At 35.3% G+C, this 18,488-nt stretch overlaps 3 protein-coding genes across 7 annotated transcripts in view; all 3 read left to right on the plus strand.

Annotated features, from left to right (window-relative positions):
* Positions 1 to 2,770, plus strand: part of LOC18032075 (zinc finger CCCH domain-containing protein 37) — a 6,769-nt gene extending 3,999 nt beyond the window's left edge. For both annotated transcript variants that reach the window (XM_006422262.2, XM_024192134.1), the window contains 6 exons: positions 544 to 581; positions 707 to 753; positions 847 to 977; positions 1,077 to 1,130; positions 1,471 to 1,602; positions 2,447 to 2,770. In XM_006422262.2, the coding sequence (XP_006422325.2) occupies positions 544 to 581; positions 707 to 753; positions 847 to 977; positions 1,077 to 1,130; positions 1,471 to 1,602; positions 2,447 to 2,635 (591 nt within the window). In that variant the 3' untranslated portion in view covers positions 2,636 to 2,770. The remainder of the gene's footprint in view (positions 1 to 543; positions 582 to 706; positions 754 to 846; positions 978 to 1,076; positions 1,131 to 1,470; positions 1,603 to 2,446) is intronic.
* An 87-nt stretch (positions 2,771 to 2,857) lies between these two features.
* Positions 2,858 to 9,247, plus strand: LOC18031329 (ABC transporter D family member 2, chloroplastic). Of its 4 annotated transcripts, none has more exons than XR_002907534.1 (10): positions 2,858 to 4,131; positions 4,274 to 4,341; positions 4,548 to 4,874; positions 4,969 to 5,133; positions 5,963 to 6,191; positions 6,624 to 6,865; positions 6,956 to 7,274; positions 7,988 to 8,259; positions 8,372 to 8,690; positions 8,788 to 8,879. XR_002907534.1 is itself a non-coding variant. In XM_006422287.2 (9 exons), the coding sequence occupies exons 1-9, from the start codon at positions 3,573 to 3,575 to the stop codon at positions 8,971 to 8,973; spliced, it is 2,367 nt and encodes a 788-aa protein (XP_006422350.1). In that variant the 5' UTR covers positions 2,858 to 3,572; the 3' UTR covers positions 8,974 to 9,247. The 4 variants fall into 4 exon arrangements, 2 of the variants coding, with proteins under 2 accessions (XP_006422350.1, XP_024047901.1); XR_002907535.1 differs by lacking the exon at positions 8,788 to 8,879 and having other exon boundaries at positions 8,372 to 8,448; positions 8,540 to 8,772; XM_006422287.2 differs by lacking the exon at positions 8,372 to 8,690 and having other exon boundaries at positions 8,788 to 9,247.
* Positions 9,248 to 11,922: 2,675 nt separating this feature from the next.
* LOC18031357 (CTP synthase) lies at positions 11,923 to 17,880 on the plus strand. The gene is made up of 22 exons (XM_006422289.2): positions 11,923 to 12,277; positions 12,419 to 12,567; positions 12,772 to 12,851; positions 13,003 to 13,089; positions 13,232 to 13,282; positions 13,390 to 13,507; positions 13,593 to 13,649; positions 13,753 to 13,817; positions 13,951 to 14,034; positions 14,129 to 14,179; positions 14,277 to 14,339; positions 14,440 to 14,486; positions 14,674 to 14,743; positions 14,822 to 14,884; positions 15,641 to 15,730; positions 15,822 to 15,860; positions 15,980 to 16,207; positions 16,298 to 16,383; positions 16,596 to 16,644; positions 16,728 to 16,808; positions 16,964 to 17,057; positions 17,234 to 17,880. The coding sequence occupies exons 2-22, from the start codon at positions 12,450 to 12,452 to the stop codon at positions 17,416 to 17,418; spliced, it is 1,806 nt and encodes a 601-aa protein (XP_006422352.1). The 5' UTR covers positions 11,923 to 12,277; positions 12,419 to 12,449; the 3' UTR covers positions 17,419 to 17,880.
* The last annotated feature ends 608 nt before the right edge of the window (positions 17,881 to 18,488 follow it).

The following is an 18,488-nucleotide window of genomic DNA, read 5'->3' on the forward strand; positions in this document are numbered from 1 at the left end:
TTTTTTTTAATTTTTTTTAAAAATTTTTTTTTTTTTTAAAAGGGGTTTTTTTTTAAAAATTTTTTTTTTTGGGTTTTTTACCGGTTTGGGGGTTTGGGGGGGCCCCCCTTTATTTTTTTTTTTTTTGGGGGCCCCCCCCCCCCCCCCCCCCCCCCTCTCTTTTGTTTTTACATGCCCACCCTTAATTTAAGCTTTTAGGTCAAGAAATGCAACATGGTATAAGAGCTAGTTTGACGAAGACATGAAGTTTTTTAGTGGTCACATTCCTTATTGTTAATTAATCGAATTGTGATAATTTGTGTCTATCTATGCTGTTGTCAGGCCCTCATAATTTGAGCTTTTAGACTAAATAGTGTTTAAAAAGTGTAGAAACTAGATGATCTGTTATTTTCTAATTACGAAATTGTTTCATCTGACTTTATTTATTTATTTTAAAGAAGAAAAAAAATTATCTTTACCTCTGGTTAATTCTCTGTTTGTTTTATTTATTTTATATGTTGTATGGGGCTTCCATTGAAAATTTTTATGTTTTGATGCTATCAGGGTGAACTGGATTGTCCTTTCTACTTGAAAACTGGGAGGTGAATATATTGATATTCGTGTTTTCTTTTTTTAATTGAATTATTTATTTATTTTTTTAAAACGAAAGAATATATAGAGAGAATGACCGAATGTGGTTAATTTTTGTTTATCTTTTTTATATCAGTTGCAAATATGGTTCTACTTGTCGCTACAATCATCCTGAAAGGACTGGTATGTGCAGAACTCTGATAAATAGTTATAACTAGTGAAATATATCAATCTCAAAGCTTGTGTTTAATAAATTTCATTGCTAAATATGTGCAGCAATCAATCCTCCCGCTGCTGCAATTGTTCATCCTCTTATAACTTCCCCAGCAGCTAGTCTTGGCATTAGTGTTGTTAGTCCAGCAGCCTCACTATATCAAACTATTGATCCCAGATTAGCTCAGGCAACTGTAAGTCTGATACATTTTGCATTTATCTAATTAGCTGGTTCTTTCATAAAAAGAACTAAGTTAAAACACTGAGGCTCTTTGTTTATTTGCCTTCTGCAGCTAGGAGTTAGCCCATCTCTCTACCCTCAACGGCCAGGACAGATGGAATGTGATGTGCGTACTCATCTAATTTGATATTCTCTAAGTTGCAAAATATTTCAATGTTGTTACTGTCATCATTTCTGTTATTGTTATTATTGGGACTGGGGGGAACCTCTCTCCTTTCTTTCAAGATATTCAGGCATAATGATTTTGTTTGGCTTACATTTCAGATATTCTAGTTTCGTCGCTATATGGTTAAAAACTGGCATTCTAGATGTTGAATCCTTTTTGAACAGTTAAACTTTTCATTTATGCATAAAGATCAGCGTGTACTTTATCATGACATATTTTCCTTGGGGATCAAAAGTCTCCTGCTGACTCTTAATGTTTTACTGTATTCTGGTAACTGCAGTACTATATGAAGACTGGGGTGTGTAAGTTTGGGGAAAAATGCAAGTTTCACCACCCTATTGATAGATCAGCAGCAAAGACACCTTCTCAAGAGACTGTCAAGCTTACTCTTGCAGGACTGCCTAGGAGAGAGGTATGAATTTTATTTTTCCATCATTTCATTCAGGTAATAGCATATTGAGGTCCTCTTTCATCCAATAATTCAGGTATGCTTGTTGCAGTTGCTTCCACAAAAAGGTGGAATCAGTTTGTGGAAAAACAAAATTTAGTCTTTTGTGTGAATAAATAGTGTTGTTAACCTTAGTGTGTGTTCTGTCTTCTTTATCAAGTATCAAATTCATAGCATGCCACGTCTACGCTGTCGTAAGTGAGAACATGAGGCAGATTAATAAAAATACCATCTTCCGAATTTCATCTTCTACTCTTAAATGGAAAATAAATTTATTTTTTAACCAAACTGTTTGAAGCATATTTTGTTGATTATGTATGATATTGCACCGCTTTCTCTTATTATACCTTCAGAGGAAGTAAAAGACTCAAATGAATGGCCATTTTGGTGTGTTAAGATTATGGCTTCTTTTGTTTCTTCTTCATGTCATCCTCATCCATGCCTGTGTTCTTATTTACATGGGTGGGAGTGTGGGACTTGAGAGTGAGATCAGAGAAGGTATTTCCTCTGCTAGCTTTGCTTGTTGAGATCTTGCAAATTGTATTACTACCCAGCAATGAGGATTAGGAAGGGGATCTCAGCATTATTCTTATGATTGGGCATTTGGGCTGTGATAATCATATAATACCTTTTACACATGTTCATGTCTTTTAAGTTTCTTGTTTATTAACACATGTTGGCTGATGGTAAGTGCTCAATGTTATTGGTCATGGCAACTTATTGTTCAAATTTTAACCATGTTGACATTATGTACATAAATATACCCTACAAGGGTAGGGGACTGATATGAGCTGAACACTTTTTACAGGGTGCTGTTCATTGTCCATATTATATGAAGACTGGCACATGCAAGTATGGTGCAACATGCAAGTTTGACCACCCACCCCCGGGAGAGGTCATGGCCATTTCGGCATTGGACGGCACATCCACAGCTGTTGGTGAGGAAGTTAAGGGAGATGAGAAAGAGAGTGAAGTGGCACCAAGCACAGCAGTCTGACATTAAACATGCCAGTCAAGTAAATGTAACGCAAATTTTTTGCTAATCAATTGTAAAAGCTCTAGTATTTTTGTGCAATCTCCGTTTTCCAGACTAAGGAGCTAGCAATTATTAGTGTTTAAGTTTTGTTTGTTACCTTTTCTTGATCATTATTTCTTGACGATATCGGCATTACCTGCCAAGAAGGCTGATATTATTCGCCCCAGCACGTTAGAGCACTTGACGTTATAGTACACGGTGGGATGCATGTTACAATTTCATTGCCAGGGTTGTGGGCCCATTACATAGTTTTGCCAATGAAAAATTGACACATCATGCATATTACCGTGCGCGACGGCGCGCATCTGATATAAATTCTCTCTCTCTGTATAAAATGCTTTGATGCTTTGCCGGACGGCGGCCAACTGGTCACCAGCGAAGTAAGTTTTGAGGAAACAGCTTCTGCAAGTATGCGCGAGTTAAAAGGGGTTATGGGCCCAGCATGCAATTAGCATCCAATGGGCACGAGCTGAGCCTTCTCTTAAACGGAACTAGCGCAGATAACATGGTTAAAAATCAAAATTACTGGCACTGCAAATACTACAAACAATGGAGGCGGTTATTACTATTATTATTTTTTTTTCCCAAAGCATAAATCAGTATTTCTGAGGTCCCGATTGATTGATGTTGATTCCGAGAGCAGGCAAGGTTGCTGCCGTGGCAAACATGGGTGGCTAAGGCTGGCGTTGGCAGCGCTTTGTGGATAATATAAACGAAGATGAATATTCGGTGGTTCATAATTATAAGTTGCTGCTGCTCAGATTGAAATATTTAATTATTTTTTTTACGTTTGTAGCAGCCGGTTGCAGCAACTGCTGAGGCTCGAGCGAGCGAAATAGCCGGTGAAGATAATTTTTTTTTTTTCTTCTGGTTTCTAGTTTATTATCAACGCTCAAAAATGATAATACACAGTCACGGTCACATCCAAACACAAGCACATATTTGCAGCAGTTATATTAATCTCAAGTACCAGCAGCAACTTCAGATTGGCATTGGTATTGGTAGTAGTCAAGTGTGTCTGTTGAGCAGTAAGCAGCATAAATCTCCGTCACTGTTAGTGTTTGCTGCCAATGTCATGGCCTTGCCTATGCCTTCCCGCAGGAGAAGGAATTTCAAGAATGAGCAGGAGAACCTGAAACCATGTTTTAATAACAAAATCAAAATCGAAATTGCATCATCTTGTTTGTCGGCTGCCAATTCGTTAAATACAACTGAACCTGCACCTGAACCAGAACCTGATAACGATGGAGATGGAGATAGAGATAGAGATAGAAAGACACCGGAGCTAAATACCTTGTTCAGGAGATTCTGGAAAGTGGCGGCTCCATATTGGTTCTCAGATGACAAAGTGCAAGCAAGATTGCAGCTTGCAGCTGTGTTTGCTCTTACTTTTGCCACCACTGGCATCAGCGTTGGCTTCAACTTCCTTGGCCGTGATTTCTACAACGCCCTTGCCGGTGAGTATATTTATGTTTTCTTACTATTCATCTTTTTTTTTTTTTTAAATCTATTCTTTAGATCATGATGTCTTTAGTTACTCATGTAATTGGTTTTGGTTTTGATTTTGATTTTGATTTTGGACGTTCGTAATAAATTAAGACAAGGACCAAGAACAGTTCGCAAAGCAACTGCTTTACTACCTGGGTGCTTTTGCTGGTGGAATTCCGGTGAGCACATTAGCTCCATTTTTGTCCTAGGTATTCCATCCCCCGTTCCCTTCTAGTCTTCTCTCTCCGTCTTTCATCATAACAACAATTAAACAAAAGATAAACAAATTTGAACTAGTTAGAAAGAAACCTGAAAGTTTGTTGCCAATATGCAATAGCTTTCATTTATGGATGCCTGATACAAAGTCTTCATTGTTGTTTTTCAGTTTTTTGTATTGAGGGACTATGCAAGAGAAACTCTTGCTTTGAGATGGAGATCTTGGATGACTAAATATTACATGGAGCGCTATCTCAAGGATCAGACATTTTACAAGATTCAATCCCAATCTATTATTGATAATCCAGATCAGCGGATTGTTGATGATCTAAGTTCATTCACTGGGACTGCACTTTCCTTCTCTTTGACACTCTTTAATGCTGCAGTTGATTTGATTTCATTTAGTAATATCTTGTATGGTATCTATCCTCCATTATTTGTCGTTCTTCTTGTTTATTCTATTGGTGGAACAGCTATAAGTATTTACCTTGGAAAGGTAAATTTCTTTTGTTTTACTCTTTGTGATTTACAGTGTGCTGTAAAAGATGCCCGAGTTTAATTGAATGAAAACTGTTCAATCGCGATTTTAGGGACTGGTGACTCTGAACTTCTTGCAAGAGAAAAAGGAGGCGGATTTCCGTTATGGACTTGTACGGGTTCGAGAAAATGCCGAGTCAATTGCTTTCTATGCTGGAGAAGATAATGAAATGCAACTTTTGCTTCAGCGCTTCAGAAGTGCTTTTGAAAATTTGACCGTATGCATATCTTTTATTTCCTGTTCTTTTGATTCTTTAGTTTTCACTCTTACGATTACGTCAACAGGGGATCTCTGTCGATATTGTGTGATTGAATTTGTTAATTCAGTCAAACCTATTTTCTTTTGATATTGGTATTACCATTTACATAACTTTCATAAATTTTATAAACTTTTGGTGGATGCATCATGCGTGCATATACATGCAAATATGCCAGCTTCATTCTTGTCCTTTCCGTTCTATGTATGACTTTAGAAGCATTATGATTGCAGTTTTCTTAATAATTAGGAACATATGACTTGAATTCATGCATATACATGCAAATATGCCAGCTTCATTCTTGTCATTTCCATTCTATATACAACTTTAGAAGCATTATGATTGCAGTTTTCTTAATAACTAGGGACATATGACTTGAATCCAACCGCGCCTTGTTCTTGCTTACATCCTTAAGCTCCTGGAAGAACTTCTTGTTTACTGCAGAAACAATCTTTATCTCTCTGGATTGGTTTTCCTGGTATTCTGAGGAAGCTTTCATGGGCTTGAAAAAAAAATTCAGTTTATTTCTTTGCAGATGGTGCTCATTAATGTCGAACTAGGGCTTGACTTATGTATTCATTGGCTATACGATTTTGCATGCCTCGAATTCAGTTAGTGGGCATATTTTTTATAGTTATTATATCATAAAAGTTTCTTCGTATCTTTTTATTATAGTTGCTTTTTTATAGTTATATATCATAAAAGTTTCTTCTTATCTTTTTATTATAGTTGCAAGTGATATTCTTTCTGATTTTGTTATTTTTTATGCTGCTTCTTTTGTTGCTTTCAGCGATTGTTGATATCCTCTAGAAATCTAGAATTCTTCACCAGTGGCTATCGGTACCTCATTCAGATTCTTCCTGCTGCAGTCGTTGCTCCTATGTACTTCTCAGGAAAAATTGAGTTTGGTGTCATTAATCAGTCTGTGTCTGCTTTTAATCACATACTAGGAGACTTCTCCCTTATTGTGTACCAGTTTCAAGCTATCAGTGCTTTTTCAGCGGTCATTGACCGATTAGGTAATGTAATCATTTTATCTTTTTTTAATCTATTGAGGCCTTGTTGCATTACTCTGAGCTAAAAAGCCAAAAAAAAAAAAAGGAATGTGTAGATACGATGATGATTTGACAAAAACAAAATGTAGTAAGGGTATCTTTATCGTCAAATACAAATTTATTGATGTATAACGTACTGTCTAAAAGATTAGTTGTTCAAAATTTATAATCAATGAATTTTGATTTTCATGGTGCTTGCAACTGCCAATTTTCTCTCACTATCCTTGCATTTAGCCAAAATATACAAAAGATATCTGTTTTCTTTTTCACTATCATTCATATAGGTACCATCTTTTGTAGTGTTTCCTCTCTATGATACATCATTATTGACATAATGATACTGGCAGGGAGATCCTTGATGGGTTGGTATCTTACATAATGATATCTCAAATGTAGGTGAATTTGATGATGTTCTGGATAGCAGCGGCTCTAAAAATCTCTCTGAACCCTTAGAAAAAATTTGTCTTACGTACTGCAGTGTCAAAAGCTTCCCCACCTCTAAGTGTAATGGAGCCTTGTCTCCAGAAAAGAGTCAGAAATTACTGGACATCGAGGATTTGACATTGAAGACACCAACAAGTAAAGCCACATTGGTCAGGGACTTATCATTGGTGATCAATGAAAAAGAGCATCTGCTGGTAAGTGCATCATTTTCACATCTTGGATTTACAAGGTAGGATAATTAGTCTTTGGGCTTGAAGATGTTTGCTATATAAATGTTGTGGTAGGTAATGGGACCTAGTGGGAGTGGTAAAACTTCTTTGTTAAGGGCTATGGCTGGTCTTTGGAGTGATGGAAGAGGAAAAATTACATTCTATGTGAAAGACAGGGAAGAAACTGACGCACATACTTCAGATGTGGACTCTCTTGAAGTAAATTCTCAAAATATGAATGGGGAGCTTACAAGATCCATGAATAGAAACTCAAGAGGAGTATTTTTTCTTCCTCAGAGACCATATATGGTTTTAGGTAGTCTTCGTCAACAATTGATTTATCCTACGTGGACTGAAGAAGTGAAACCGGCGTCTGATGCTGCGAAATCCGCTGGTATGCATTTACATTATTTTACAAACACTTGCAACAAGACCTTTAAAATAGGTTGGCAAATGGAGTGGCTAATTGCAGTTGGAAGAGTGGCTTTAGCTGAGGGACCTTTGGCAGTAAATTTATTATAAGCATTTTTGCAAAGCTGAAGCAACCGTCACTCTTGACTCCTTGTCCTCATTAGTTTCTCTGTTCTTTTTTCAGAATGGTTACCGATGCTCACCATTGTTGGGGATGATCTAGTTTTATTGTTGAAATGAATGTTAACTTTTCTTGGAATTGAGAGAGAGAGAAGGAAAAGAAAAAGGAAAAAGTAAACGTGTAGTCTGCGTATTTGCATAAAATGATGAAAATTGAAGAAAAAAATTTCATGGTATTACTGAAATCTCATTGTAAGAAGTTCATTGCAATAAGTTATCAAATCAAGCAAAATCTTTCTGCTTGTGTGAATTCGCATAATTGATCAAATCAATTAAAGTTTTCTAGCGGGAATTACCGTTGGTCATCTGTGTGTTATTCAAGTGCATTTGGAGAATATATATGTGATTGGCTACCTAGTTTGTCGATTTAACAAATACTTATTTTCATTTCATTCTTCGTGGTTTTCAGTTTTCCTGTGAATTTAATCAAAATAATACAATAGTAAGAGAATTTTACTGGAAATGAATATTAGGATCAATGAGTTGTCATTGAAAGTGAAAAAGTTGCTTTTACAGGTTTAGTGCCATTCTTGACATCAGCACAAAAATTGGAAAATGTGGGAAGAAAGTCTAGCAAGCCCTCAACAGATGATCTAATTAAGGCTCTAGAGGATGTCAAACTTGGCTATATCTTGCCTCGTCTCAATAGCTTGGACACAACATATGAGTGGTCCAGTGTTCTGTCCCTTGGGGAGCAGCAGCGCCTTGCTTTTGCACGTTTGTTGCTTTCAAAACCACAGATAGTTCTATTGGATGAGTCTACCAGTGCTTTAGACGAAGCCAACGAGGTACTCTTAGATACTAAATCTATATTAATTAATTACTTTCTTTAATCAAGTGTATTTAGACTGAAAATTGTTATATTTACTTTTTCTAAACTTGAGTTGTTTATTGTCCAAGTAAACAATTTCCTCACCTGTATGTGGGCCCTGTGGACATCTGGTTATGCGTGTTAGTGGAGTTTTGCAAACATGATGGTATAAGCACAAGTCTTTTATGCAACATTTTAGAGCTTGCTTGCAAAGAAGATTTATTGTTGACTGCACAATTTGTTGAGATTCTCTGCAGTAGGTAGATGAGGATTTGAAGGTCTTGGAAAACATGATTGTAGTGAAGGCCAATGGCAAATTTGTTTCTCCTCTGTGAGAGCATTGCTTGTCCTATAGCCATGATATCTGGAAGACGCTTTGTTATATCATTAATTACTTACTCATGATAGGTTAACTTCTTGATAATTATCTCTGCTTGTGGCCCAAGAGTCTTGTTGGGTGAGATATCTGCAATGTGAAGTTTTAATGGTGTTTCACCTTTTGCAGGCTCATTTATATGAGCAAATTGAAGCAGCAGGCATAACATATATTAGTGTCGGCCATCGGCGAACCTTGTATGATTTCCACAAAAGGGTGTTGCGCATATCCACAGTGGATCAGAACAGTAGTCAAAGTAATTGGAAGCTTGAGTTTATTGATCAAGAATCCTTGTATAATCTGTCAAGGCGATAGTAACTGCCCATGTAGTCAATGATTCTCTTTCATCAGGTGATTAATACCTAGTCATATTGGAAAGATGAAGCAAGACGTTGGAGGGCTTTCTTGTTAGAACCGTACATTGAAAATGGCTATTGTAATGACCCAAATCAGATTTTGCCCATTTCTGTATATTTTCCACTCAGTTTCCGGCAGCAATTAATTACCCTTGTCTTGCTTTCATGTAAGAACCGTACATTGAAAATAGCTATTGTAATGACTCAAATAAGATTTTGCCCATTTCCATTTCTATTTATTTGCCACTCAGTTTCCAGCAGCAATCAAGTACCCTTCTTTAGCAAGGGGAAGAAAGTTACAGCCCTGTCCTTCCTTATTTGATTGGTTCATAAAAAATTGTACATGCATGGAAATTAATAATTATTTTTATCTCTTTTAAATGCAGGGATTCCGATTGCCAGGATGTATATTGTGAGGGTTCTCTAATCTCTCTGTTTGCCCCGAAAAAATGAAACAGAACCAGATTAGGAGGAAATGGGAGGTTAGACAGACTATGACTTATTATTAGATGACGTGCCACTTATATGCTTTAGGTTGTTTAAGGAAATACCAAATTATATGGACGTGATATATGTATCAATGTATGTGTTACTGACAAGACGTGGTTTTTTCATAAGAAGTTCAGGTTAGCAGAGGCCGGCATAGTTTATGAGGAAGCTGATTTAGGGAAACCTACTCAATTTGACATGCACCTCTCAGTTAGAGATTAGCTCAGATTTTGAGCATGCAAATGCAGCATATGGCCTAAAGTAATGCTGTTATATTTGATTAATGAAATATAGTTAGGGAAACCTACTCAAAACCATAGTTGTAGGATTGGTTGATATTAGTTAGGGAAGGTAATGGGTACCACCTACGGGTTTGTCATTAGTAAACCCATATTCGCAAAAGATTTAAATCATCAAACCCACTTGCAACCTACAGTGAGGTTTTATTTTCTTGTGGCTTTTGTCTTTAGAATCACAAATATTAAAAAAATACTTTTAATAATAAATAAAAAATTTAAATTATATAATTTAAACTATAAATTTATAACAATAGCTTAAAAAAATCCACATACAATATTCCATTCTAAATTTTAGTACTGTAAATAAGAAACTAAAATTTAAATGTTAAAAAAATACACGAAATATGTTAATATGATATAAAGTGTTTTTGTTTTAAGCAAATTATCATCACTATTATCAATGCCTTACTCAATTTTTTAATCAACATACAATTATTATCAACAATATTAACAAGTAAATTTTATGAACTATTGTTAGCAATTAATTAAATAAATAGAAACCCAACTTTAGCAAGCAATAAATTAGGTTCAAATCATTAAAGAAAAAAAATCAATTAAAATAAAATATCAGTAATATTAAACATGAAAATTATGAAATTTCTAATTATTAAAAGCTGATTGTATCTATCTTAACACACACACACACACACACACAGTCATTCTTTAGTTTTTTTTTTTTTTATGCAGACACACTGTTAAATTGTGCGGTTTAAGTGCATATTACATGGTATAACAACGTGTCTGTATTAGAAAAAAGATTGAAAATGATTATATATATATATATATATTGATTTGAGATTGGTTAAGTTTTGGAATTAAAAACTTTAACTTACATATATTTATTATTAGATTTTTATTTTTATGATGAAAATTAAAAATATAACTAATTAAAATATATAATACAAGTTGACGAATACTTACACAGGTATCCAACGAATTTTTCTCAACATCAAACACACTTGCAACTTGCATTGGGTTTCAATTTTAAATGATAAACCCACCCATAATCTACAAAATTATCTGCGATAGACTTTTACCTATCAGTTTATGGGGTTAACGGGGTATTTTTTATGATATTATTAGATAGATGATTAGGAGAGAATCATATTGATGGATGACTTGAGCAAAATTACCCGACATCAATTCGTCTATTCCTTACGCGCGCACTTTATAAAACATGAAAACTAAAAAGGTGAGTAAACCAACCGGTCTTTCAAGAACTACCAAAAGTCAAGTCCGTATGAGACACGAGGGAGGGAAAGACAAGTTGCAGGAAAAGATTAGTAACTAATTTAATTTAGAATAAGTTTTTTTTTTTTAAGTTAAGATGTAACCTAAGTAAGGGATAATGTAAATTAATAGACAAAAATTAAAAGATTGACGTTGACCAGTAGGGGGGTAGGGCCTCAAATTCTCATTAAACACGGGTGGGTTGTATTAGTATAATATTAGGCATATCATATCAACTTTCGTAAATATGAAAAAAAAAAAAAAAAGAGTTGGCATATAATCTTATATTCTGTTGGCTTTTGTGTCTTATTTGATGGGTTGGGATAGATAGGAAGGAATGATATAAGGCTTACGTGTCTTATTTAGAGGATTACTAGATTTACAATTTTGCATTTATGAGGCTTACGTGTCTTGTTGCTTTCAGTCTTATTAAAAATTAAAACTTGTCTGGTGTGAATGAAGGCTGACCCTTTATGAAAGTTATAAACCTTTTATGGGAACTACCAATGAAACCCAAAAGATTCTCTTCCCTCAGTTTAAAAAAAAAAAAAATATATACTATGTATTTGATTGAGAGAGACATAGAAGAATCTTCTTAAAACCCTAATATCAAATATATCTATGTTTGAACTCTTTTTCTGAAAAATAATAATAAAAACAAATATTTATGAAAATATGTATTTTAGGAAATTTCAAATTATCCTTTATGACCTATATTTAGTGAGTGTTTTTATTTTTTTCATCAATAACCTAGTCAAAGAAATGATAAAATAAAAAGAAGAAGAAAATCTTGAAATAAATTTATTTATTTATTTATTTTTTTTAAAAAAATTATTTAAACTTTATAATGTCTAAGTAAATAAATAAATAAATAAAATGTTAACAGTTCCTTCAGCTCTCGTCAAAAGTCTCGAAAGAGCCCGCCGCCCTGAGGGAGAGAAACCAAAGCAAAGCAGACACGAAAAGATTTGGTGGGTGTATGCGGAATTGTAGAGTCTCTCTTTTGTTATCTATTTTTGCTTTTTGGGTTTTTGTTTCACATTACAGCATTGAGATTACAAAGGAAAAAGAAAAATCTTTCTTCTTAGTCGAAGAGAAAAGAGCGTGTAGTCACAAACAAGATAAACATAGACATAGAGATAAACACAGAACAGAAGCAGAGAGAGAGAGAGGGGCGGGAAGGCAGGCAGGCAGGCAGGCAAAAGCAAATTATTAAACTTTGTAAAGACCGTCATTGTTAACAAGGTTTTTTCTCCGTTTAAAACGATATCTATGTTGATTACCAGTACACGCAGTTGCTCTTTTTAATTATCTCTTTGGTTTCATCATACCCTTTTTCATTTTCACTTATATAACTGATGGTGATGCTCTGCTCTGCTAATACAGTGAGTGAGTGAGTGAAGAGTCATAATCAAATATGAAGTACGTTTTGGTGACTGGTGGCGTTGTTAGTGGACTGGGTAAAGGCGTCACTGCCAGTAGCATCGGTGTTATTCTTAAAGCATGTGGTCTCCGTGTTACTTCTATCAAGATTGGTATCTTACTTCCTCTTTTGCCATTTCTTGTAAATTTGAATGAATGCTTTTTCTTTTTTGTCTCTTTGCTGTTTGTTTTCCTCTCCGAACAACTATTATCAAGTTTTACCTTTTATGGATTTGCAACATTTTTCTTTTCTCCATTTTACGGAATTCCAATATTTTTTTAACTTCTCAACATTTTTTTTTTGTCTACTGGTGCAGATCCTTACTTGAACACTGATGCCGGAACAATGTCCCCTTTTGAGCATGGAGAGGTTTTTGTCTTAGACGATGGTGGTGAGGTAATTTTTTTTTTACTTTGACACCATGCTTATACCTTAGTTGTCGACTGACTGTTTTCTCGAAGCATCTCATTTCCATGTCATACGAACTCTATGTTCTTTTGTTCTGGTTGCATACAACCTATGGCTCGATTGCTTTGCTGTTTTAAAGGTGGACCTAGATCTTGGTAACTACGAGCGGTTTCTAGACATCAAGTTAACCCGTGACAACAATATAACGACTGGAAAAATATATCAGGTAGATTATATATCTTCCTGTAATTCAAAAGTCTACCTTATTGATGATTTTGAAGCTGAAACTTCTTGTATTACAAATGTTTTCTACCGCCAGTAGGTGATTCCTGTCTATAAATATAATTCCTTGTCATGATTTTTGACAGTCTGTTATTGACAAGGAGAGAAGGGGAGATTATCTTGGAAAAACTGTCCAGGTCTGTTTTAACACTCTGGGACTAACATTCTTTTTCTGAGTACGTTATAATGCAATTCTTTTATGTTGTTTTAATATTTATTTTGGGCAACCCTCTGTTTGCTTTAGGTTGTTCCACACATTACAGATGCTATTCAAGACTGGATAGAACGTGTAGCAATGATTCCAGTAGATGGCAAAGAAGGTCCTGCCGATGTTTGTGTCATCGAATTGGGTGGAACCATAGGTAAATTACTATCATTGATAAAATGTGTTAAGATGAGCTGTTTACCTGCCTCCAGTATTGATTAAACCTGCTTCTCTTGATGCAGGGGACATTGAATCGATGCCATTTATAGAGGCACTTGGCCAATTCTCATATCGTGTGGGTAAGCTTAAAATGCTCTTTATCTCTACTTTACTGGCTCATTCAAATAACTTTTTTTTTCTTCCCAATATCAATTTTCTACCTAACTGCTGCTGCCTTTGTAGGTCCTGGCAATTTTTGTTTGATTCACGTTAGCCTTGTCCCTGTCCTCAATGTTGTTGGTGAACAAGTATGTGTACATTAATTTGTATTGTTATTGTGTTATTCAGTGTGAACTTCTACATGCTAGATTGAATTTTCATATATTTGGTAATTGCCATATGCATATGTAATTACTCATCCTTCTTAATTTCCAACCATAGAAGACAAAGCCTACCCAGCATAGTGTCCGGGGACTGAGAGGACTTGGGTTGACTCCGAATATTCTAGCTTGTCGTAGTACGAAGGTTTCTCCACTTCCATTTTGATGCCTTAGCTTTTCTTGATTGCATATGCCAGAGGCAGTCTCATATGTGTGCATTTCAAATTTGTGTTTAATAGGTACTCGAGGAGAATGTGAAGGCTAAGCTTGCTCAATTTTGCCACATACCTGTATGTAACATTAGCACTATGCAATCAGATATCTTTTCCCTTTTCACTTGCTCTCAACAATTTGTTGCTGGTTTTGAGCAAGATGACATTTTTACAGGCAGAAAACATTGTTACTCTACATGATGTCCCAAACATTTGGCATATTCCATTGCTGCTGAGAGTAAGTTCTTTTTTGGTGCTCTCAAGCTATTTTCATCCATACCTGTATAATGAAGAATTTCTAATTTCTTTTTTATTTGTATACCCCTGAACAATGACAGGATCAAAAGGCACATGAAGCTATCTTGAAAGAATTGAACCTTCTTGGGTGTGTCTTACTTAATGCTTTTCATTTGTTGTATAAACTTAGTTTCTTCTCCAATTGCTGCTTGATGTTTCTCCATCCATGAGTGTGTGTCGGTGTGTTCCCTTAGGCATTTACTGTGTGGTTATGTTGATATTGCAACATCTGGCCCGACCATTTCTGCTAGCATATTTAACCTTAGCATTTGCAGTGTTGCAAGGAAGCCTGCGTTGGAGTTGTGGACTGCCAGGACTAAAGTTTGTGATATGTTGCATGATCCTGTGAGTCTTAAGATTCTCAACAATATTAATTCTACTTTTCCTTTTTGGCTATGTGCCTGATTGTCTTGGCCCTTGCAGGTTAGAATTGCCATGGTTGGAAAATACACTGGCCTTTCAGATTCTTACCTCTCTGTTTTAAAGGTGAATGTTTTGTTTATCGAAAATATTGTTTATCCATCTGTGGCATTTTTTTACCCTTTATTGTTTAAGGATAAAAACTATGTGGAGAAATTAAGGGTAGTTGTTGTACAAATTGGATGTATTATACCTTCTTTGCTTATTATTGTTTAAGTTTCACATTATTGATTTGCATTTTCTATCTACGAAGTTAAAAAGAATAAGTCACCCAGTGCTTTTTCCTGTCCAAAACCTTAATTAGTTTCTAATTATGCATTTTCTTGAGCCTTGTCTTTTGCATCACAAAGCCAGGGTACGATTCCCCATTTAGCTTGAGCGCTAATCAGATTATGAACTTTTTTTCTCTCTTTTTTGTGAATCTGCATCGGTTTCTCTCTCTATTTATTTCTTTGTTGCTGTAACTGGTGAGTCTAAAGTTTTACTCTCTTTACAATACAATATTACATTACACACTTTTCAGACTCATCAAAATTCTACCCCAGAATTGAAAACTAAGATTAGGTTCTTTCTTCTCTCCTTCCTGTGCTTCCCTGTTGCATTTGAAGATAAACTTAATCAGAATTACCCATCTCAGCTCAATCTTTATGTAATGCATAAGTTTATGTATATTGTATTTGTTTTACATGTTTTCCAAAATTGAAATTTATGTATATTGTATTTGTTTTACATGTTTTCCAAAATTGAACCATGTGTATTCTGTGTTGTCAAGAAGTTATCATGTTGTGAAGCGGATACTGATGTTTTAGTTTGTTTAAGTAGGCTCTTTTGCATGCTTCTGTTGCTTGCCATCGGAAGCTTATTGTAGAATGGGTTGCAGCTGGTGACCTAGAAGATGCCACTGCAATAGAGGTAGTTGGTTATTTTTATTTCCATGCTTCATCTTATGTTTACAATCTATACCATCATAAACTATATAGATTTGATTTGTGTCCCCTTTCAGGCACCTGATGTTTATAAAGCTGCATGGGATCTTTTGAAGGTAGTTATGCTTTATGATTGATTGCTTAGATTAGTCATTTGATTTGATGTTCTATTTCTTATGTTCCCAGTTTGTCAAATTATTTTCTTAATTTGCACACTGAATCTCTGCCAATTCAGGGTGCTGATGGTGTACTGGTTCCTGGAGGATTTGGTGATAGAGGAGTACAAGGGAAAATCCTTGCAGCAAAGTATGCTCGTGAGAACAAAGTTCCATTCCTGGGCATTTGCCTGGGGATGCAAATTGCTGTTATAGAGTTTGCCCGTTCGGTTCTTGGCATGTGTGACACAAACAGTACAGAGTTTGATCCTGAAACCTCACATCCTTGTGTTGTATTTATGCCAGAGGTATCCAATTGTATATGAGCTTGAATCAAGTGTAGATTGATCTTTGCCTCATCATTTTGTACATTGAAGTGCTCACTCTCTCTCTCATAGGGGTCAAAAACTCATATGGGAGCAACTATGCGTCTGGGATCAAGGAGGACATATTTTAAGGTTCCTGACTGCAAATCTGCAAAGTTGTAAGGGCTCTGGCCATATGTTGTCTTCTTAATACTCATCAGATTCCCTCTAGGGAATTTTGCTTCACATTCCTTTTTATATTTGGTTTCTATGGGGAATATTTTATCACCCCTTTCAACAGGAGATGAAATATATGGTGGTGATTAATGGATTGTCATCAAACCTTATTCATTCTGGTTAATCTATTTGTATAATTTGGAACGGTATACAGGTATGGCAATGCAAGCTTTGTTGATGAACGGCATCGACATAGATATGAGGTAATGCTTCCTCGCTGTCTAACTGCATTTTACTGTGCTCATAAAATGGCGGGGTTTCTGAAATAACAAAATGTGTTTGATAGGTCAATCCTGATATGGTATCACAACTTGAAAATGCTGGTCTATCATTTGTTGGCAGAGACGAAACTGGACGGCGTATGGAGGTAAGTTTTTATAAAAGCAGGGCAGTTCATTGTATTTTACAGAACCAATTTAACTCGCTGGAAACAATTAGAAAAGTTATTGCTGTTAAATATGGAAGCTTTTGATGTTACAAGTATTTTCTGGTGACCAGCATTTTATTGGTTTGTGGTTGCAGATTGTTGAACTGCCTAGTCATCCATACTTTATTGGTGTTCAGTTCCATCCTGAATTCAAGTCCCGGCCGGGAAAACCTTCGGCAGTTTTCTTAGGTACTTTTCTTCTTGATATTCACTGTAATCAAATTATTTAATCTAATGAGTATTTGTTTAAGAAGGGTCAAGCCTGCACTTGAATGGTTACTGTTATCATATTTGGATCGTCGACCTGTCTAGTCATCTAGATTGTGTAGCTGATATTTCAATCTAAATTCCTTTTGATGTTTCAGGACTTATAGGTGCAGCATGTGGGCACTTGGAGGCAGTTCTAAAGTATGGGCATGCTAGCAAGTTATTGACTAAGGGGTTAAGTAACGGAAAACCAATGGTGAAAATCCACCAAAATGGAAATCTAAAGCCATCCAATGGATCACTAAATGGTGTGTATAGCAATGGCAATGGCGTGCATTACTGAGTTCAGTGATTGTGGCTGTGCTCTTCTGGTTATGACGTCTCAGTTTTCGAGGGACTTTTTGTAGCCTTCGGTTATGTCTGTACAGCTGTTGAGTATGGTAGGTGTCTTAGCTCTGAAAGGAAAAGCTTTCAGGACAAAGTTGGATTTTTGAGTTTTTAAATGATATAGCTTAAGTTTCAGTATGTCAGTTTGAGAGTGATTTCCATCTTGTTGAGTCAATTATTGTCAATTTCCTTTAGGATTTTGGCGGGTAGACTTCTGGGGAATCAATTAACGACTTCTGTTATTAAGACATGCGCTTTTAGCTTCAGTTCACAAAGTCTTGATTTCAGTAGATTATTGTGACATGGTTAATGCTTCTTACTCTACATATAGGGACAAATGTTTTTTTGCACCTTGGATTGGGTTGGCCAATAAGGTGATTGTGAAGTTGCAATGTTAATCGACTTCGGTCTTATTTTCTTTTAACCATGTAGGTATTTTTTTTTTTAATAAAAAAATGTAGTATGATTTGTTGGGAGTAGTCTTATACTCTTATTTAATCACGACAGTTGAAGTTCTGAAAAGCTTTGCTTGTGAATGCAGAAGATATGTTAGTAGTGCCAGTCATTTCATTTTCTTGAATATATCAGTAGCAGGGAGCAACCTTTAAGAATCAAAGATTTGCGAGCAGTGGCAATGCCATTTCTTTTTGGCTGTGGGAATTTACGGGCAACTTTGCCTCATAGATCACTTGTTTCTCGTTTCCAGAGATGAATATCTCATTTCAACCTCTTTATTAATTATTATTATTATTTTAAGTTATAACTTAATGCCAGCCCAATTTACTTCTCATTATTGTTTTCCCTCGTATAAGGATTAGAATTTAGTATTGAGTTTTTTTTTTTTAACTGAGCACTGAATTAATGATAAGGTTTATTTTGAGTTTTTATTTTTTTATTTCTCTTACCTAATAATTATTGATTCAGTGTTCAGTTAAAAAAAAAAAAAACTCAGTACTGAATCCTTATCCTTTATATAAATGACAGATATAAATGGTAGAAATATGAGTGAAATAAAAGACTGATTTT

This window comes from Citrus clementina, unplaced genomic scaffold (genome assembly GCF_000493195.1).
Source record: "Citrus clementina cultivar Clemenules unplaced genomic scaffold, Citrus_clementina_v1.0 scaffold_9, whole genome shotgun sequence".
NCBI lineage: Eukaryota > Viridiplantae > Streptophyta > Magnoliopsida > Sapindales > Rutaceae > Citrus > Citrus x clementina.

Excerpts from the sequence above, each read along its gene's own strand:
- LOC18031357 (XM_006422289.2), top strand. The coding sequence starts at position 12,450 with ATGAAGTACGTTTTGGTGACTGGTGGCGTTGTTAGTGGACTGGGTAAA. Across the intron at positions 14,340-14,439 it reads ATATTCCATTGCTGCTGAGA|GATCAAAAGGCACATGAAGC; the intron begins GTAAGTTCTTTT and ends GAACAATGACAG. Across the intron at positions 14,744-14,821 it reads GTGATATGTTGCATGATCCT|GTTAGAATTGCCATGGTTGG; the intron begins GTGAGTCTTAAG and ends TGGCCCTTGCAG.
- LOC18031329 (XM_006422287.2), top strand. The coding sequence starts at position 3,573 with ATGATAATACACAGTCACGGTCACATCCAAACACAAGCACATATTTGC. Across the intron at positions 4,342-4,547 it reads CTTTTGCTGGTGGAATTCCG|TTTTTTGTATTGAGGGACTA; the intron begins GTGAGCACATTA and ends GTTGTTTTTCAG. Across the intron at positions 5,134-5,962 it reads GTGCTTTTGAAAATTTGACC|CGATTGTTGATATCCTCTAG; the intron begins GTATGCATATCT and ends TGTTGCTTTCAG.